The sequence below is a fragment of the Protopterus annectens genome, chromosome 4.part0, assembly GCF_019279795.1.
Source record: "Protopterus annectens isolate FY-2018-M chromosome 4.part0, PAN1.0, whole genome shotgun sequence".
Lineage (NCBI taxonomy): Eukaryota > Metazoa > Chordata > Ceratodontiformes > Protopteridae > Protopterus > Protopterus annectens.
In genome coordinates, this window is record NC_056733.1 from 742,299,754 (window position 1) to 742,322,116 (window position 22,363).

General features: G+C 40.9%; 1 protein-coding gene across 1 annotated transcript in view; it reads right to left on the reverse strand.

The window, feature by feature from the left end:
* ARVCF (ARVCF delta catenin family member) overlaps positions 1 to 22,363 on the reverse strand; it is a 2,347,833-nt gene that overhangs the window by 213,409 nt on the left and 2,112,061 nt on the right. Inside the window, exon 13 of the mRNA XM_044068704.1 lies at positions 2,179 to 2,290. Within this exon, the coding sequence (XP_043924639.1) occupies positions 2,179 to 2,290 (112 nt within the window). The remainder of the gene's footprint in view (positions 1 to 2,178; positions 2,291 to 22,363) is intronic.

A 22,363-nucleotide genomic window follows, 5' to 3' on the forward strand; every position in this document is an offset into this window, starting at 1 on the left:
CTCTAATAAAGGCAGCCAGTAAATGCTAGACCACTTACACCCAAGCCTATAAATACTCCCCACAATAATCTTAGGTATCAAAACTTTCAGTTATATTTGGGAAGCATGGTTAGGCCTAAAAAAAATCCCTGTGTCTTTAGCCTAGCATTCACCTACGAAAATAAGAAATGGTGAACTTTCTTTTATATTTGTTGAAAGCTTCTTACTACAGAAAATGTTTTCCTGTGCTCACTGGCTGATACGCCAACATTACAATATCAAATTAGAGGTAAGCAGCCCAATGGTAACATATGGTTCTGAATCCCACTATTTTGGATATATAACAGAATATGCTCATGCACAACAGTATTTTTTCAACAGTGGACCATGATGACACTATACAGATTTCATGGCCTGAAGTCCAGAAGACTATGAAGGCATCACTTCTTGTTGAAGGAAACATGATCCTAACAGGTCAGTGTTTGAGGAGTTCACCCTAAGAGTCCATACACCCATCGATTGATTGTTTTAAATGGTTATTTTATAACTGGTGCAATCTATGTATTTTTTTTTTGTTTGTGGATAGAGCTTTTTCAGCCAGACACCAAGTCAGACAGAAGCTTCTAAAATAGTACTGCAATATTAGCAAAAAACAGCAGCTCTCAGTGCCTTTTAACTTTAACTTAATTTTAATTTAATTTAACATTTGTTTACCAGGAAAGTCCAACTTGGAATGAAGAAAATTTTCAGCGGAGGCCTGGGGAGAAACACTCCAGAATCATGTCTTTATAAAGTGGGAGGAAACCGGAGCACCAGGAGGAAACCCACACGAATACAGGGAGGACATGCAGACTCCGCACAGAAGGCACCCCAGTCGAAAATCAAACTGGATAACCTCTTGCTGTAAGGTGACAACGCTATGGCTGCACAACTGCACCGACCAAACTTAATTTAAAATAGTATGAAAGCTGCTGCAGATCCCAAATATGACTATAATGTGACCGCAATTTCATTAAACTGACACGATGTTCTGGTTGGTCTGTGTTTAGAGCAGCAATTTGAAAGAAACACAAAGGAGAGAACAGGCAAAAGTTTTCTTTATAATGTGGATTGATATTTCAAACATTAAGGCAATTGTCTCATAGCACCAGGGTCTGGGACTCAATCCAGTTCTCTGAAAACATCTGTATGGAGTTTGCATAGAGTCGGCTTTCTCTGCTTATACCAATGTGATTTTTCACTGGGTACTTACCCTCACAAAAACATGCTTACCAAACTGGTTACTCGGTTTTACTTGTTAAGATAAGTAGATTGGAGCACTGGGGTCCATTTTCAGCCATGACCTTCGGTTCATAAGTAAGTATTAGGCTAACTGCCCTTTTGAGACATTTTAAACCTAGCCAATTTCCTTCAAATGTGAGAATCAAACCTTGTACCTTGTATCTTTGAGGTAAACAGCTTAACTGTTATGTCAGCCCCAACCCATACATGTTATACAAACAAAAGAAAGAAAAAAATAATTAACATCATCAGAATACAGATGGAAAATAAAATTAAAATAAACATTACTGCAGTGACGGCACAGAAAATGTGTGACATCAGTGTCAAAGGATATTAAAAAGGAGTTGTGCACATCAGACAATTATAAGGTTATTACATTTACTAGCCACTAAAATTTACAACCACATATAAATATTGCATTTCTTTTTGTGTGGTCCTGGGCATGGCTGACAAGGGTATACAATGTGCCAGTTAATTTATCAAGTTGACTCATTCATTTCTGCCAACACAGGCACTAAATAACTGTGAAGTACTTCTATGCTGGGGGGCTGGACAGTGATCACCTGATGTTAATGAAAGATAAATCCCAAGTGTTAAAGAAATATTTTAATTTGTAGATGCAGTGCAATATTTTAACTTCACCTGTATAGATAAAATTAATTTATTTCACACTGGAAGCAGCTTAATCACAGTTCTCAACTTCACATGCAGTAAGTTACACTGTAAAAAAAAACTGCTGTGAGCAGTCTGCCATTGAAGCACTCAGAATGGCACAACAAATGGCAGTTCTGTTGGTGTGAATGAGTTAACAAATAAGTCTAAATTATGTACACTGTTTCTTGTTTAATTTAATATACTCTATTCCTACATCAGGAATACTTAACTGAGACCAGCACTGAAATGAGACTTAGATCTTACCTGAAAGTGAGTTTTGTTCCAGCCATCTTTCTGCAAAGCATTTCGTAATTCCTTGTAGCTCCACACTGTCTGAAGAACATGAGATGCTGCCTTCATTTCCCGCTGTGATTGGCTGTAGATGGCAAAACAAAGGTGAGAGAGGAAAGGTCAAATTATTTTGCCCAAACCCTCACTTGTATGTACTACTTAAGTAGAACACTGGGAAATAAACCAAAATCCAACATGAAGGAGATTGTATGTACATGTTTATGTGTAGTCTACTAAATCAGAGAACCTAAGTCAAAGAAAATCTACTCTGCACAATAGTTTACTTCAGTGGGTAAATGCAGGCTGTATATGTGGGGATTGCATTCAGAGCAAACCATAAAATGAATAAATTCCATTTAAACATTTGATAATACAAAACCACTTCTTCAAAATATATAAGCCACTACATAAGCAATAGCCCTTCAGTTTTCACTGTAGCATTTGTAAATGCATGTCTTCTCTTCCTCAACCTCTGTGACTGTTTTTCAACTGTTGAATTATCTTCTGTATATCTGCAGAGATTGTCAGTAATGCCACGAAGACCAACTTAATCACAGCAAAACACAGCTTGTGTGTGTGTGTGTTTGTGTGTGTGGGGTTGGGGGGGCAGAGGTGCTCTCCTACAACCTATTCAAGAAGTACAAAAACTCACACTTTCCATATACATTTTTCTCTTTTTATTTGGGGGGGGGGGTTCTGCTACCTGCTGATAATCAGATTCTCTCTAAGACAGCTGGCTTATTTGATCCTTAAACAGTGGGGCAAATCCAAACAAGAAACATGTTTTTTCTAAATATGGCCCTAATTCCTGAGCCCATTCCTAGTAGCATGATCAAGGTTTGGTGTGCAATCTATGAGAGTGAAAGGCATTTGCCATTCACTTCTGCAAATGATGTAAACCTTCAGGACAGCCCTGCCCTCTGCCAGTACGGTCTTAATTCTCCACTGGGGATACACGAACATGCACCACAGACATTTGCAACCTCCCCCCCAATGAAAGATGAGTCAATAAACCCACAACATATCTTCTCTCCCATGCCAGGTCCAGAAGAAGGCACCTAGCCAATAAATGAACTTGGACTGTCTGAGTTATAATCAGGATGTTATCCCTCTACACCAACAAAAGTGACTCTTATTATATGTTAATACTAACTGTAGTTGTCGCAGGCTTGATAAAGTTTAATTTCAGAATACAGACACTACTGGCAATAAAAATGGACAAATTAATTTCTGCTAAAAAGGGATTACTGCTGTATCATACAACTAACCATTTAACATTAACCATTTCTGCTGTACTTCCTACAACTGTAGCACTACAATGTCTAACACTGTAACAGTTCTTCTTACAGCTACATTCTTGTTTACAATATATATTGTATTAATGTGAATCTTTCTGCATCATAGTGTGCCAAAACATGTTATCTATTGAACAAGATTAGAGAAAATTAACTTATTACCATCTGTCTGACTATAATCAGAATATGCTAAAGTTGTTGGAAAGAGATTTTAGACTTGGGTTTTGCACCAGTCACAGGTACAAAAGACATGCATTAAAAATCTAGTACATGCAGAGTTTATACATTACTCAAAATTAATAAATAATTAGAAATCCACCTAGATACTCAACTGTTTCTACGATAAATGGTTATCTTTATCCTGTGGCAAGTTTTCAGATAGTTTCCTGAAACATTTATCCTATAAGGTGGTCTCCATACTCATTAATACTAAGGATGTGTTGAATAAACTGAAAAATTATAGTTTGTCAGGAATATTTCTATTGGGTCTTGACAGAGGAAGCTTTTCTCTCTTCCCTTTAATATGGCTTGTGAATAGCATTCATTCAGTGTCCACATTAAAGGGGGAAGGGTCACTGAGCTAAATTTTTTGGCCTATTACATGTTTTGTTAAAGACCTAATTATTTTTTGTTCAAAGGTGATTTTACTTCCAAATTTTAGATTTCAGACACACTTATGGGTGCCCACTTTGCACCTAATTATGCAAACATCTATATGGGCCTTTCTGAGACTGTAATTATCTACATCACAGATTTATTTGCAACAGAGTAATATTTTATGATTATTGCATAGATTATTTGTTTTTTATTTGTAAAAGGGGATTAACAAGAATTTTTGGTCATTTCCTATTACTTAAACCAAAATGAATTTGGATTGGTGCTCCTTGCTCAGGTTCAGTCAAATGAGATAAAACATCTTGAGGTGTCTTTGTTTTGGGGTTTTTCTTCTCATACTCTTTTGTTTAGAAAACATATAGTGGTAAACAGAATCTTATGTGACCCAGTCATCAGTCTCCCCATTTATTGCACTCCCTTCCACATGGGCAGGTCTACGGAGCCAGAGTTAGCATTTACAGAGATAAAGAATCTTAAATTGTTAAAATGGAATGATAATTGTTTGCAATGGGATTATACATTGAAATAGTTCAAGGATTACATTAAAAAAACTGGAAGCAAATCAGGTTTCTAATCAGCTGATGTACCACAAAAATGGGGTTTCTGAGAACTATAAATCACAGATGTTTTTCATCACCACATATAGTGAATTCTCCCCAATACTGAAAAGTATACTTTCTTGCCAATACAATGAGAGATGAGCTTAACAATTTTGAAATAAGCAACCAATAGTAACAATAAAACATATAAAGTATAAACAAACACAACCCTACTTTATATCACAACTACAACTATATACAAGAGTATAGGGATGGAGGGTGAGTACACTTACTGCAGCAGTGAGGAATTAAAACATCTATTGTTATGGGCAAGTGCAGCTTACACAGCTGTACTATGTTCATCATTCCCACTGCTGCAGTAGCTCTTTGGTTACATGGGTTGAATACCAAAACCTATCCGTCCTGGGAAGAGGATGGATATGGATCCAGGAGCCCCTGAAGAATGGAGTTAACAAATCTGACATGGATCCAGAAAAATAATCTAGATTGAAGTGTTTTATAAAAGTATGCACACAGGACCATGTATAAGCCTCTGGAACACTTCTGGAGTCCACCCCTTACCAGGATAACATCAAAAAAGACAAGACTGTAGTGGAACGTGTCTTGATACTGCCTGGAATGGATTTGTTATGGTGAGAATAACAAACAGTTGAGGACAACCACCTTGAAATTGTATGTTTGGACATAGGGTGGCCTTTTTTTGCCCACTGATAAGAAATAAATAGCTGATCAGCTTTTCTAAAGAGCTTAGCTCTCTCAACACAGTGCATGAGCTGCCTACACACATCCAGAGTATGCAGAATCTGTTCTCACTGGTTTATTGGTTCTGAGAGAAACTAGAAGATCGATGGCTTGATTCGAAGCAAACTCTGAAATCACTTTGAATGAGGGGTTTGTCCTTAAAGACACCTTTTCCCTTTGGAAAATCAGAGTTCACCAAGCATGAGAGCATGCAACTCAGATACTCTTTTTGCAGATGTCAGAGCAATGATGGGCAGTTTTCCAAGTCAGGAACCTGAAATCAGCTTGACTGACAGGTTCAAAAGGTGACACAGTCAATCTCTCCAGCACATAGTTGAGATTCCATGGAGGAGAATCCTATTAATGAGGAGTTCTCGAGTATAAAACTCCTTTCAGAAACTGCTTGACAACAAGCACAGAAGAGGAACAAGTAAGGTCAGAGGAAAGTAACACAAATTTTTGAGTACCAGTAAGACAAAATCCCTGATGGGCTCCTGGTTATAGGCTAAGCACGAACTAGAAAATTGTTTCCACTTACCAGCAGAGGATTTTCTAGATGTAGGTCTTTTTGTCTACTTTGGTACCTGATGCATGCCTTCATTAAATAAGTCCCTAAAAAGTATTAAAATTGAATCATCCAGTGATTTAGCTGAAGCTGATTGATACATCAATAACCTCTCCCTGTCTTGGTGAGTAGAACCAGCCTGTGAGGAAACTTGTAGTAATTATTCCTGGATAATTCTATAAGAAGGGTGAACCAATGTTGTCTGGGCCAAAAGGGGATCATCACAAATATTTTTGGACTATCCTTTTGAATCTTCCAAATTACCCTGGAAATCAGTGAAAATGTTGGAAACACAAAGAAAAATTCCATTCCAAGGGAATGAAAAAGCATCTATTTTCCAGACTTGCTTGCTAAGAGCCTGGAACAATTCTCACAACTAGGTCAATCCTTGTAAGACCCCCTCATAAATTTCCATTAGTTAGGTTCATAGGTTCATAGGCTATCAGCTCTAGGGCCTATACAAGCCTAGCCACTACAATTCCCTGGCTATTTCTTCCCACATAATTTACTTCCCTGGACCCCTGTCTAGCAGGGCGACTGACGTGATCCCTGGGGTGAATTTCCTTTCTCCCATCCAATCATCAAGGTTCCTTTTGAAGAGGGCCAAAGAGGCACTCTGCTTGACATGTATGGGCAATCTATTCCAAAGTCTGGGGAGTCTCTGGGTCAGGAGCCTATCCCTCCAGCATGTTTTGTTTATTGTGACGACATGGTTTAGATCCCTGGAGCGTGTGGCTCTGAGGGATTGGGATTTCTTTAAGTGTAGCATGTCCAACAGCTCTGGGTTTGACACAGCCTTGTATGTTAAGCAGAGATTGCCTCTGAGCAGACGATATGCGACAGAGTATAGCTGGAATTTTTTAAGGTGGTCAGCATAGGGCATCTGCTTTAGGCCTGTGATTCTTTTAGTGAGGTATTTCTGCTGTCTTTCCAGTTGTTGCAGATGTCTGGAGAGGTACATACCAAATGAGGCGTTGTATTCTATAATGGGTCTAATGAGGGATGAGTACAGTGGGACAATGATCTCCTTTTTTCTGGATGAAAAGCCCTTAGTGATGAGGTGTGCCATATAGAAGGATTTCCTGACTGTTGTGGCGATGTGGTTATCGAAGGGGAGACCACTGTCCAACTGTGTCCCTAAGTCTCTTATCACACTTTCGGTGTTTAGTGTACTGCCACCTATATGGCAATTCACGTGTACATGTTTTTTGCCAAAGGGGAGAACTATACATTTCTTGGCATTGAGCTTGAGCCCATGGCTTTGGCACTAAGCATCCATTTCTGTAAGGCCCTTTTGTAGAGTATCCACATCATTTGGGGATTCAGTAATGGCTCCCAGTTTACAGTCATCTGCGAACTTTGTTAGCCAGAGTCCCTTAGTGTTGGCCTGTACTTCAGAGAAGTAGATGCCAAACAAGAGCGGTCCGAGGACTGAACCCTGAGGTAGTCCACTTGTCTGGAGCTGGATTTGGAGTCGACTACTTTTACAGTGTGGGTTCTATCAGTAAGCCGGTTAGCAACCCATTTTGTGACGTAGGGATTAATGCCCAGCTTAGTAAGTTTATCTATGATTACAGAACGGGGGATGGTGTCAAAGGCCTTGGCAAGGTCTAGATAGACTGTGTGGTCCACCTTACCCTTGTCCATGGCTCTGGAGACAGATTTTAAGAAGTCAATCAGGTTCAGGAGACAAGAGCGGCCCTTCACAAACCCAAACTGGGAGGGGTCCAGTGTTTGAAGGCTGCCAATGTCTTTGTTTATAAGTTCCATGATAATACGCTCCATGACCTTGCAGACAAGGCTCGTCAGACTGATGGGACGGTAGTTTCCGGGATCCAAGGTGGATCCCCCCTTGTGGAGTGGGATAACTGTAGCTCTGCGCCACTCAGTGGGCACTACACCTGAGGTGAGGCTATGATTAAACATGACACTTAGGTGAGGTGCCAGTTCATATTGTAGTTCATGTAGTACACAGCAAGGGATGTCATCTGGTCTCATGGATACTGTATTCTTAGCTTTGGAGAGTGTGTTTTTACCTGTGTGGCAGTTATTACCAGAATTTGGCAATCTTTCGGTATTGAGATGGGCCATTTAGGGCGTGAGAGGGGGGTGAAGTTGGCACTGAATTGATTTGCCAGGATATTGGCAATATTCTTGGGATCAGTATATTTAATGCCATTCTGTTGTAGCTCAGAGCAGATCTGAGCATTGCCATTTGGATTCTTGACATAGTTATAGAATGCCTTGTGGTTGTCTTTGGAATCTTTGGCAATTTTATTTTCATAACTAGCTTTGGAGGATTTTATGAGGGATCTGTCTTGCTCCTGCTTAGCTTTTCTGCCAATATGTAAGATGCTTGGAGGGTTAAGGAATGCTAAAGAGCTAACTAGCTATCATTAACAACCTGCATAGGGGGTAAGACCTACCTCCCTACTTGTTTATATACCACATGACTGTTGTATTGCCTGTAATCACTTGGAGAGGTCCTGGGGACCAAAGGGGAACAACAGACTTCAAAGCATTGATCACAGCCAACATCTCTTTTAAGATTATGTGCTTAGGTCTGTCTAAAGGACTCCATAACATTTGCACTTACTGGAGGCCTCAATAAAAAAAATTCTTTTTATAAAGGCTTCTGAAATCTTCAGTGAAACTACGGGGGTTTGATTACATTCAACATGAAAATCAGAAATTGCTGCTAATTGAAACTTAATTGTTGAGAAACTAGAACCTATTGGAAAAGATCTGACAAGAAGTCTAGAACCGAAGGAAAAGGCGCTGAAAAAGGATCAATCCCTTTAGAAGCTGCCCAAACCGAAAACCTTTTCCATTTGCTAAAATAAACTTTCCTGGTATTTAATTCCTGTGGAGCTAACAAAATATGAACCACTGGAGTGGAAAGCCTGGCATTTATGGCCACTGTTAAAACTGGAAAAATCATGTGGTTAGCTTCAGGGTCTCTGGCTTTGCTAAAGGCTGCCTGGATGGATGTCCAAATGTACTAGATAAGGTCAGAGGAAGCAGGTCCAAACTTGCTGGGGACAAAATGGAGCAATGAGGATTACCCTGGCCTTGCATATTCTGGCTTTCTGAACAAATTTCATTAGTAGTAATAAGTGGGAAAATACCTATAGGGGACCTGGGGCCAGTTGTGAACTAGAGCATCTCTTGTTGACTAACACTGCAGAAGGATTAGGGAAAATAACTGCTGAATTTGTTTTGGTTCAAAGCAAAAAGATTGCAGCAAAGCTGGCCCCAGAGACAGAAGATTTGGTTTACCACTGCCTGATTGAAGTACCACTTGTGAAGCCAAATAATGGACCTGCTGAGTTTGTGTGCTAAAACACTGGACATTCTGGGGATATGCATTGCTATGAGAAAGTGGCTGGAAGACATCACCCACTGCCACACTCTCATGGCTTCCTGGTATAGTGGATATGAGAGGGTTCCCCCATGCCAGACTACTGCCGTGTTGTCCGTCTGGGTGGATATCACACTATCGGGGAGAGAGTCCTGAAAATCCTGCAACAGTATGAGGACTGCTCTCATCTCCAAGACTTTGATATGTAGACTGTTCTCCATGTGTGACAAAGAACCTTAGACAGTCTTCCTTTTGAAATGTCCCCACCCCCATTCCAGGAAGGAAGCATCCGTGGTTACTGTGGCCATTGCAGGAGATGGGGAGAACTGCCAACTTTCCAAAACTACCAAAGAGGTCAATCACCGCCTAATATGTAATCTATAAATAGGCATTAGATGAATTCAAGCATGAACAGGACGCAAAAGTTAGGACCACTTTACTGATAGGCTCCAATGAAGAACTCTCATGTGGTTTCTCACCAGGGGAGCAAATGTGATTGAAGCAATCAGTTCCCAGCAGCCAGAGAATGAGTCTTGCTGAGAGAAAGGGATGTTGGCGAAACTGAAAAGTTACCTTTTGCAGAAATGAAATCCTGGATTCTGGGAGTTTGGCTATTTGACTGCTTGCATCCAAGGTGGCATCCACTGAACTCTTTCTGTTGTACAGGTATCAGCTAACTCTTTGACTGACTGACCATGATCCCCAATTTCTGAACAAAAAGTCCCTTTGTTGGACCAGAAGATCTAATTATCTAGATATGGGAACACCTGGTACCCTAGCAGTCTGAGACATGCTGCAACCATTGACATGCATTTGGTGAATACCTAGGGGGCTATGGTTAGACCAAAGGGTAGTGCTCTGAATTGGAAGTGATTGGCTCACAGACAAAGAGAAATCTTCTGGATTTATTGACATGGAGTAGGCATCCTAGAGATCTACAGAGCACATCCAGTCATCCTTCCTTGGAAGAGGAAGACCAGACTAAACCAAGACCATTTGGAACTTTGTCTGTTTTACAAATTGATTGCAGTCACTTAGGTCCAAAATTGGCCTCAGGTCTACTATATTTTCCAGAACTGAAAAGAACCTAGAATAGACTCCAAATTCTAACTATCTGGGGAGACCTGCTGAGTGTCTCTTTTTTTTCCAACAGCTTTTAGAATTCTGCTGTTACAGATTCCACCTGATTGGTTGGCACAGAGGGAATCCTGGTCTTCTTTTGAGGAGGGGAAACAAAGGAAATGGTGTAACCTTTGGTGATTATCCACAGCACCCATGTATCTAGTGTGATGGGCCGCCAGGCTTGAGGGTGCAGGGATAACAGCACCTGACTGCTTCCAGAGAGTGATAGTTGGGGCAATCCTTCAGGAGCACTGGTAGGATTTATCTGTAAATGGACAGAGAAATCCTTAATTCTCTGATCTACCTCTGCCTCTAGGCTGATATCCATTGAAATTTCCACCCTGGGGCTGATCTCTCCGCAGGAGTACCTTGGCTAAACTTCTGAGATTTTTTGAAGCACATCTTCTTTCTACCTCTCTGGATTCTGGACAAGATCCACTGAGGAGTGCAGAAATAAATTTCAATGACAGACAGGGTTTTACCATCCTGTTTGCTCCTGGTAAGGGTTTCCTTAACCTCTGATCCAAACAGTGTCAAACTATCAAAAGGGATGTTAAGGAAGGATGTCTTGAAGCCTTTTGCAAAACCACATAGTCGCACCCAAGCATACCAGCAGATGCCTATGCTGGTTACTGCTGCTCTAACCATAACATCAGCTGCATTAGAAAGCAGATACATAGAAACGCTGGACATCAACTGTAAGGTAGACAGCTGGGGCTCCACTGTTTTATGGACATCAATTGGTACGTTACCCTAGGGTTAGTAAAATGGGTTGGGGGTTGATATAATGGTCAAGGTGTTTTCATCACAAATACAAGGAACAGAGTTTGATTCTCACCTTTGGATTGTGGGGGTAGTGTAATGGTTAAAGTGTTTCCTTAACAGACACAAGGTACAGGATTGGATTCATAACTTTGGAAACATGGCTAGGCTTACAAAGGTCCCCTAGGGTTGTTAGCTTAGTAATCTCCTATGAATGTTAGGAAGATGGACAGATGTACTCTCTTCTGGAAGGTCTTTCTCTATGGCTGCCACCACAATGATGCCATCTAACAGAGGACCCTTGCCCAGTGTGCTATGCCCTTTGGTGCAACCAAGACTCTGTCCACTTTCTTTGGAACTGGCTCTACCACATCAGCATCCTTCCCAGCCCACTAAGCTACCAGGTCTATAAGTGCATCAACAGGTGGTACCACCCAGGAGGTAGATGAGCCAGCTTCAAAAGCATTGTGAAGCACAGATTCTTCATGGGAAGGTTACTGGGGACCAGTCTCCACATTGCTGGAACATTCCAAAATACCACCAAAGGTGACATCATCTAAAGGTTATTGTGGGGACCCTTTACCATCATCCAAGTATGTGTCTTTTCTGCTAACTCTAGGGAGGAGTCCAAATGTCTCTTCTTACACATCTGTTTCCTACGACCCTGTCTTGATGGGACTTCTGGAGGAGGGTTGGAATCAGACTGGGAACTCGTGTGATAAGCAGTCCTAAGGCTGAATTAAGTTGATTGTGTTTGTCAATCCAGACATGCGGAGTCAGAGGCAGTGTCCAAAAGGGGATGGGATTGAGCAGAGTGTGTGGAGAGCACCTCTTCTCTTGGCCAGGCAAGAACCCTTTCAAATGCCTTGAAAGCCAAGGTGGAGATTGGAGCTGAAGAGACAACCTTCTGATCTGAATGAGATGTAGGAAGAGCATCCTCTGCTCAAAACGTCCTGGCTCTGAAGCAGACAACTGAGCTGAGCTATTGAGTGCTGAGGGTCTAAGTGGAAGAAATGGATCTGAAAGCTTTGGAGGCTACTCAACCCCCACAATCCTGGGACTGAGGCTTTGGCTCTAAGACTCATTCTGATCCAACAGAATCATAGTCGAAAGAGTAAGGTCAGAGTCAAAGACCTCAAGGATGGCCAGTTCTGATGTGGGCACTCCAGGTAGGCTCGAATCCAATGGTCAGACTTGAATAGGAGATACTAATGGGATAGTACTTGGACCTGCACTTGGAGCACCCAGAAGGAACAGTGCCAGGAGAACCCCCTAGTTGGATCTTCTGTGTCCAGAGAAATCTCTGTATCATCCTGTTGACATCTGCCTCAGTAAGACTCCTCGATGATGATGCTACTGAAGGAGGTGTCAAAAGGCACTTCCGCTGAAATGGCGAGTGGTGCTCAGGACCTACTGGTTCTGATGAAAAATAAGGAGGTGGCATAGGTGAATGGATCTGAGAAGGGATTGGATCCATTTGTTTTGACACTTTTGATACCAGACTCAAGAGTTGCAAAGGATCCAGAGACCACTTTCTGGATTTCTCTGACCTCTTGTCAGTATCCTTATCGCCCTCCTTTTCCTTTGGTCTTGCCTTTTTCACTGCTTTGGCTGGTGAAACAGGAGTAGATGTAGGAGCCAGAGACTGAGGAGTGGGTCACGACTGGGCAGGGACCCCTACTCCCCTGTAAGGCCCTGGTAAGTACCAGGAGGCACAATCCTCACATTTAACATCCAAATGTGCTGCTCCCAGGCAGTATTACACAGAGAATGCAGATCCTGCTGCTGAATCTTGGGGAACCTTGTCAGCCATAAATGCATCCATTCTCAATCCCTTTTTTCCATGTGGTCGGGGTGTCACTTCAATAGTGACAATCACCTCGAGCCAAGGTTTAGATTGTCTGGTGGCTAGCCCTGCCACAGTATCAGCCATAAATCAATAACTATATATAAAGTACAGTTGTGTACACTTACCATAAATGTAGATGTTAGAGTGTATTCACTGTTGGAGTCAATACATTGGGGTAATCTGCTGGCAGGTTGCCCTCAGTCAGGCTGAATAACAAAGTCTTGGGTCCTGCGTCAGTTGCTGTCTCCTCTTCCATGACATCAGGTCATCAGGGGTATAAAACATGCAGCCAACGTCATTTTATTCAGTTTTTCTTGCCCCAGATGTCAGGTGCCCCCCAAATGGGGAGCAAAATTATACATATATAAAAATAATCAGTAAATATATATAAATGCACCCTTAGAAACATACACTTTACCTTCAAATAAAAGCAAATACACCACAAAGGCTTTTGCGTATAGTGAAGGAAAGAAAAGGTATAGAAAGGGGGATGGTGGGTAACCTGGACTGCAACAGTGAATACACTCGAACATCTACATTTATGGTAAGTGTACACAACTGTGCTATGTTCTTCATGTTTCACTGTTGCAGTCATTACATTTGGGTAGAATCCCAAAGCTATGGATGGGAGGATGGAACTAAATAGCATTAGGAGTGGCTATAAGGCCCTGCAGAACTGCAGTGGCAAAGCCTGCCCTGGATTAGGAGAAGAGAGGCAAATGATAATGTTTTATGAAGGTATGAACAGAGCTCCAAGTAGCAGCTTCTAGAATCCCCTCTGAGAAAAGCTGCTGAAGTAGAGGCAGCCCTGGTGGAATGTGATCTGATCCCCTTGGGCACAGGTTTACCATGGTGCAAGTAGCAGAAATGAATGCAGTGGCTTATCCACTTAGAGATAGTCTGCTTTGATATAGCTTTCCCCTCTGACCCTGCAGCAAATGCTACCAGTAGTTGCTCAGACTTTCTTAGAGATTTGGTCTTAAGTAAAATTAAGAAGGGCAAGGCTTTGACACTGTTTTAAGGGAGATTTAGGTAGTTTTATTAGGTCAGTCAAGTCTTTCTTTTTTTTAGTTGAATTTGATTTTTTTCCTTTATTAAAAGAACTTGAGAGGAAATTATCTAGTACCTTCCACTTTTTATAGGATATTTTAATAGTACTCAACAACACTTTTTACATCCTTTAACATTTTTAGTAAATCAAAGGACCCGTGTTTCCTATAGGATTTGTAATCCCAGAATGATGACAGTAGTTTTAAACACTGTGTTTATATTATGTTTGTAAAATAATGAACAGCAGATTTTATTCATTCATTTTTTAATTATACTGGATGTATTTATGAAATATTATGCACTCCAACTGTATATGAACACTTATTTTTAACTTAACTGTAATAGAATTTCTTGAGGTTGTTTTTTAATAAGCAATGTCTTTTTAAAAACTGAAGATAGGGCTTAATTAATTAGTTAATTGGTTTGAAAGTGTACTTAAGCATTCATTGTAAGCACTTTGTTGTCTCACTTGAATAAGCTCGGAATATTCCAAGAGAAAGCGCTTGCGCTCAATGTTGTGTTTTGCCTGTTTCTCGTTTGGAATTAAAAGACACTGTTTTTATTCTTCACCAAACTTGTGGTTTCTGCTGAGCTGCTTGGATTCGTCTTATTATCCTGTTTAAGTAGAATCTTAGTTGTCTGTGTACATCCAATGAATGCAGCATCCAATCCCCCTTGTTCTGCGGATTTGGGTAAAATGTTGGTAGGTGAATGGTCTGGTTAAGAGCCACACTGGGATACCACCTTAGGCATAAAAGAAGGATTGGTCCTGAGGGACACCCTGTCTGGGTAAAATATACTAAAAGGCTCCACTGCTATTAAAGCCTGTAGTTCTGAAACCCTTCTAGCTGAAGTAACTGCCAAAGTAAAAGCTGTTTTCTAAGATATAAATTTTATATCCGCAGTAGCTGCTGGTTCAAAAAGAGGCAGGGTGAGTTTTTCTAGCACAAAATTGAGGTCCCATGCAGGAGTTGGCGATCTTCTGGGAGGCCTTAAATTTTTGGCCCCTCTTAAGATACTGTTTAAGCAGAGGATAAGAAAAGAGGGGAGGGCTCTGTACTGTAATGAGCCGAGATGGCATTGGCATGGATTTTTATTGAATTGAAGGATAGGCCCTTGTCAAGCATCTCAGTCAAATACTGTAAAATCTGAGGAATATTGGGCTTTGCTGTGTCTGTTCCTTGTGTTTGGTTCCAAGCACAGAATCTCTTCCATTTATCAGCATAAGATTTTCTAGTACTAGGCCTTCTGGCTTCCAAAATGACATCCATCACAGATTTACTGAGAGGTGTTGTTTGAATTGATCAACCATGCTGCAAGATTCAAAGTTTGGAGCTGAGTGTGCAGAATTTGATAGTTCTGCTGAGACAGTATGATGAGGTATTTGAGGCAAGTACCATGGAGAAAGCCGAGACATATTCCTTAGAAGTGGGTACCAGTGCTGGCGAGGCCAGTCCGGAGCCACTAGGATCATTTTTGTTTTTTCCTGTCTGACTTTTAGTAAGACCTTGGAGAGTAGAGGCAGAAGGGGAAAGGCATTGACTGATAGGTTTTTCCAGCTGAAGGATAGGGCATCCACTTTCCATGCTTTTTTGTGATGAGTTCTTGTGCAGAATTTGTCCAACTGATAATTTTGGGGAGAGGCAAATAGATCTATGTCTGGGCTCCCCCATTTCTGTGTTAACACGCTGAAGATTTGTGGATCCAGTTTCCATTTGTGTGGGTCCATAAGATTTCTGCTTAGGTCGTCTGCCAGAGTATTTTGCTTTCCTGGCAGGAACTGAGCTTGAAGATGTATTTGGTGAGTCAAGGCTGTGTTCCACAAGGCCATGGCTAGTCTGCAAAGGGGGTAGGTATGTGCACCCCCCTGCTTGTTTATGTAGCACATAACTGTGGTGTTGTCTGTCTTTATCAGTAGTTGCCCTGGATGAAGTAAGTCCTTGAAGGCTGTCAGAGCATTCTGAACAGCTAGCATCTCTTTCTGGTTGATATGCAGATGCATTTGGTTTGGGCTCCATTTGCCCTAAATGCATCTCCCTGCCAGGTGAGCCCCCCAAGCATAGTCTGATGCGTCTGTAGTTAGGGTTTGGGTGGCAGGGGGTAGAGTGAATGACAGTCCCTTGTTTTGTGGGAGGGTGGCCTAATGGTTAAGGTGTTTGCCTTACAAACACAAGGTGCAGGGTTTGAGTCTCACAAGAGATAATTAGCTAGGCTTAAAATGGCTCACAAGGGCAGTTAGCTTAGTACTAATCTATGAACCTATGGTGACATTTCTCTGCCCACCAAAGGAACTCCTGTTGTAGGCAGGGAATGAGAGGAATCAAAGTTTACAGACTGTGACAATGTTGACTCCATAAACTTTTTAGGTACCCCTGAAGTTTCCTCATATGCAGTCTCGCATATGGAATTAGTAGAATGCAGGATGCCATGAACCCCAAAGCCTGCAGAATTTGTCTTGCAGATAACTGGGTTTTTGTTGCCATTTGTTTGAAGTATGTTGTCAGTTGCCTTTGTTTGTCTGGCGTGAGGTAAGCCATCTGGGCAGTTGTATTCAAGCTTGCACCCAGGAATGTAATTATTTGAGAGGGCACCAGTTGTGATTTCTTTTCGATTACTGTGTACCCCAGGCATGTTAGAAGCCTTTTTACAAATGCCAGATGTTGAAGAAGAGTGTCCTTGTCCTCTGCTTGAATGAGACAGTCATCCAGATAAGGATAAATTTGAATGCTTCTTTGTCTGCAGAATGTAATTACTGGTGCCAGGCACTTTGTAAAGACCCTGGGAGCAGTAGATAAGCCAAAGGGCAGTGCAGAGAAGTGGTAATGCAAAAAACCTGCTTTGAAGCAGAGGTATCTTCTGTATGATTCCCTTATTGGGATATGCAGGTATGCCTCTTTTAAGTCTAGAGTTACTAACCAAGCATTTCTGCCTAGCATAGGCAGTAGCAGTTGTAAAGTCAGCATTTTGAATTTTGGAATGTCCAGGAACGTGTTCAAAATCGATAAGTCCAGTATTGGACGCCACAAATTGTCTTTTCTGGGTACCAGGAAAAGTCTTGAATAAAAACCTTGTCCTTTTTCCTTTTCTGGTACCGATTGAATAGCCCCCATATCCATGAGGGGCATGACTTATTTCTGGGCCTCCACCCACTGGTTTTGTGGCAGATCCGGCCATCCGTTTGGAATTGGCCAAGCATGGAAATTAAATCTGTACCCCTGGGATACTATGTTTAATACCCACTTGTCCTGGGTAATAACTGCCAATTTTGAGCATGAAGTGCTAATTTCCCCCCCAAAGGGGCTGCCAAATGATAAGTGCTTGGTGATGGTAGAGGAAAGTCATTGAGACTGCTTACTGTAGGGTTGTGCTTTGTTTCCTCCAGATTTGGAGGTGGAGGCACCCCATTGCTTTGACCTGTAAGAACCCTGTGATTGGTATCTGGAGCCTTTTGAGCACCTGGATTTGCCCTGAGTGGCTCTGTTGGACACAGGAAAGGACCAATTTTTAGTAGGCCAGTGTCTACTGAAGTTGGGTGGCTGCACTTGCAAGAAATCTTTTACAGTTTGCATAGATTTAGCTTTGTCTTCCATTTTCTCTAAAACCTCTTCTGCCTTATTACCAAACAGAGTATCATGCTGCATAGGGGCATCCAACAATTTAGCTTTAACATGATCAGGCAGATTTTGCTCCTTGAGCCAGGGATGCCTTCTAATCACAGATCCAGTAACGGCAGACCTACAAGAGGCCTCCAAGGAATCAAACCCACATTGCAAAGTATGCTTTCCAACTTGTTCTGCTGAATGCAATAATTCATGTAACTATTTTCCACACAATCAGAAATCAACATCATTTTCTGTTTCAGTAAGCCCATAACATGCTGTTGATATTTAAGCATATGAAACTGGCAGTTTAAAGCCCTAATTGCCAAGGTTGCAGGCGTATAAACCTTCTTACCCCATCTATCCAGCGCCCTGGAATCTCTATCAGAAGGGGTGGGATTCTTAACTGTAGAGACCTTTACACCCTTGGGACCCTGAGAAATAGTTTCAGGATCAGCTGCAGGATTTTTGAAAAGAAATTTGTGGGAGTCAGGAACCCTGTAATATCTGTCTGGCTTTCTAGGAGATGGAGGCAGGGAATCAGGAGCCATGCTTGATTCCGAGAACACATCATCAACAATGTCGAATACAGGAGGTTTTGCCAAAGGCCTATGCTGAGGAAGAAGAAGGAAATCCCTAAGCCTCTTTTTTGATTCAGAGAAGTCCTGACTCTCCCAGTGAAAATGTTCCCTTAAAGTATGCCAAGTCTCTCCAAAAGAGTAATCCTCAGGAGGAGATGCAGATGGGATGGATTCCTCTGCATCAGAATCCTCATAGGGTGCAATAGAAAATTCCTGATCAGAAGAGGAATCAGAAGAAATGGAAACCTGATCTGAAGATTCATAATCAGTGCCTTGCCTAGGCCTCTTAGCAGGGGGTGGTTGGGAACCCCTGATCAAGGTAATTAAATCCTCAGCCATTTTGATCATCTGTTTTTTAGGCATAGGGGCCTGAGCACGTGGCTCATGTGTCGGTTTTTTAGACATGGAAGTTGTTTTTGACCCTTGTTTTTTTGCTGGCATCGGTTTAATACAGAAATGCTGAGGCCTGAAAACACCTTCAGAAGCCGGTGCCTGCTCAGCAGCTCCGGACCCATCTAAGGGAGAGATATCCGCAGGTTCAATACTCTGAGAATCTCGCGGCATACCAGACTCTGAATGGGTCTCGATAGAGGCCTGCGACTCAAAAGTAGTGGGTATTAGGGGCTGTGAAAGCACCTGAGTACCGGTGAACTGACGACTGGCTTAGAAGAAGCTTTATCGTTGGTTTTGGACCTCAGTGGTCTGTCTCTGTCTTTTTCTTTGCGTTTTTTGTTAACTCCGGTAGTTGGATTGCTAACCGATGACATTTCAGGATATTTAAATCTTGAACCAAAATATTTAGATGCAAAAATATGCCAATGCTTAATAGTGCGTTGGTTAAATTTAGCGCAAAACCGACAGCAAGGCACGTTGTGATCTGGGCCTAGGCAAGGAATACAGTACAAATGAAAATCCTTATGAGGTATTTGCTTCCCACAAGTAATGCAATTATTAACTTTTACTGACATCAGTAAGGAGCAAGAAAAAGTTTCCCCAATGGGGTACTTAGCTTTAGTTTGAAGACTTCGGTTCTGAAACTCGAATGCAAAAACTTCAGGAGTCGGCCGACCGGCACTTGCGAACTGCTTCTGCTTCGGGCACCGCGTGGCAAGAAAGACTGAATAAAATGGCGTTAGCTGCATGTTTTATACCCCTGACAACTTGACGTCATGGAAGAGGAGACAGCAACCGACGCAGGACCCAAGACTTTGTTATTCAGGCTGACTGAGGGCAACCTGCCAGCAGGTTACCCTAATGTAATGACTGCAACAGTGAAAGACGAAGTACATCAAAACCCTTCATGAATTAACAACACTTGTATCTTTGACTACAAAGGTACCTAATTAAATGATTTCCTAATACAATGTCAAGAAGAAATAATAATAAGGATATAAAGCTATAATATTTAGAGTTTAAAGATTTATTTATTTATTTATTTATTTATTTATTTTTAATGGGGAGGGAAGGATAACAAAAAACAGATGTAAAAGAAGAAAGCAAAAAGAAATATGTGAAAAAAATGAAATATGCTAAGAGAGGCACAAAATAAGTAACCCAAGAATTAGCTTAATTTCTTACTGTCACAGCCATTGTAAAAACATCCTTCTTGATCAGGCAGCAAATGAAACCTGCGGTATTTTTGGGGAATAGAGGGAATTATGGGTAGGTGAAGAGTCAGAGTCCTGGATCTGCAGCTTCTAAAAGGTGCTGAGGTTGGATCCAATCAGATCTGATAACCCACGGGTTGAATTGCACAAGAAAAGACAACATCGGATCCCATGCTAATGCCTTTTGACATCTGGATAAAGACTCTGCAAAGATAAACTAGTTATCTAAATAAGTAAAGATATGAATGCTATTCAGTCTGCAATAAGCTATGACTGGGGACAGACATTTTCTGAATACTCTTGGAACTGTAGATAAACCAAATGGTAATGCAGAGAACTGATAATGTGGCCCACAATTACTGAACCTTAAAAATGTCCTCATGGCTATGCGAATATGGTAGCAATCATCTTTTATGTCTGGAGTTTTCAAAACTCATGAGGAATTTGAGGTAACATTTTCTGTAAGATTCACATTTTTAACTTTGGAACTTTCACAAAGAGATATAGAAATGAAAGAAATTATACTGGTCTCCAAAAGAACTCTTTCACACTAGAGACATTCTGGAATATAAGCTTTCGCCCCTTTGAGTTAAAGGTGCTCATTGTAACACACTCTGGGTGTTTAAAGACTGAAGAACCTCTGGAAAATTTTTGTTTAGTTTGGATGGTGGGACAGTAATCCCCTGAAAGGAGGTTTCTTTTTCCAGTGCCACCGGTAGCCTTCCTGAACCACTTATAACACCTAGGAGTCTGAAACAATCTTTTGCCAAAAGTGAATGTTGAAGGCCAATTTTTGGAACAGATATAAACAGATATTGGCAGGGAAAGCAGGACAAGGATTAATTATGCTGAAATAGTCATCTGTGGTTGGTGTTTCCCTCTGTCTAAAAAGAACCTTGTTTTTACTGTTATCTTATGGCCATCTCTTTTCACATTTTATTTACCAAAAAGGGATGTTTTTGTTTATTGGTCTTTTTAGTGTAAGAGGACCTTGCACCATGCTAGGTCAGTACCAAGCAAGCATGAGACCAGTGTTGATTTTTCCCTCTTACAAGAAAGAATAATTGTGTAAGAACGTACCATAATGATAGATGTCCTTCTCTTCTCTGTTGCAGTATTCTTTACATGGGTGAGTTGCCTGCCCAGGCGACCTGACATCGGCCAGTATACCAAAGGCTTTTAGTACTGTAAGGTGCGTGGTACAACTTTAAATCAACTGTGTGCTAATGAAAACATACGTAGTCACCCTGCTGATAAAGGCGAGTCCAAGTTTTTACATTGAATCCATGTATAAGCATTTCTGATCGCAGTGTTTATCGGCAAATTACACTGCTAGATGGGAATTGGTTGATTCATGAGGTACACAACGAGTTGTATGATTTGTTAATGACAGGTCTTTTAAGTTAACAGTTATACTTGTATTTTAATATTGATAAACCGGTGATATTGATTATGCACGGTCTCCCAAAAGTGCATAAACATCCCACTGAACCACCTATGAGTCCAAATGTTGCAGGACGAGGGTGGATAACGGAACCACTTTCTCTTTATATACAGGATAAATTAAAATCTGTCCTGATTAAGGCACCTGCAGTTTGAAAGGACAAGGAGGACTTCTTAGTAAGTTTACACAAACATGTGAGTACTTTAACTGATAATAAGGACCTGATTTTAGTAACAATGGATGTGTGTACACTGTTTACTGTAATACTGAATATGTATAGCATAGATGCTGTTAGAGCCTTTTTAACAACAGTGCTTAATCATATTACTCTAATTTGTGCTTTTTTAATCGTAGTGCTTGAATATAATGTATTTATATTCAATGATGACAGTTTTTTTACAGCAATTAGGCTTAGCTATGGGCACAGCATGTACCAGTAGCTACGCCAATATGGTCATGGAATTCTGGGAATATGAACACGTTTTAATGAATGGATTATATAAACAGCACATTTTCTATTATAAAATATTTGTAGATGATGTGTTTTTATTATGGAAAGGTAATGAAGAGCAAGTGAATAATTTTGTTGGTTGTATTAATAACAGCACAAGTTTACAGTGAATTACTCATATCATAGTATTGATTTCTTGGATGTCAAGATTTTTAGGGCTAACCATGGCAATTTTGACACTAAAATATATAGAAAGGCATGTTGGAAGAATAATAAACTTCATCGGACAAGCATGCACTCAAGTTATAAATATACTGGAATTCTAAGAAAGGACAATTTTTGAGGGTATCAAAGCTTCATACAGATATGGTGGAATTAGATAAAACATTTGAATCTGAGTAATGAGTGTTTGGAAAGAGGGTATAAGCAAGATAAGATTCAAAACACTTTGACTCAAATGAGAGCCATGAGGGATGATGTTGGAAAACCTTATTTTTCAGATGGTACATGATTAAAGTAGGAATAGACAGATGGTAGAATTAGGATTAATTTTACA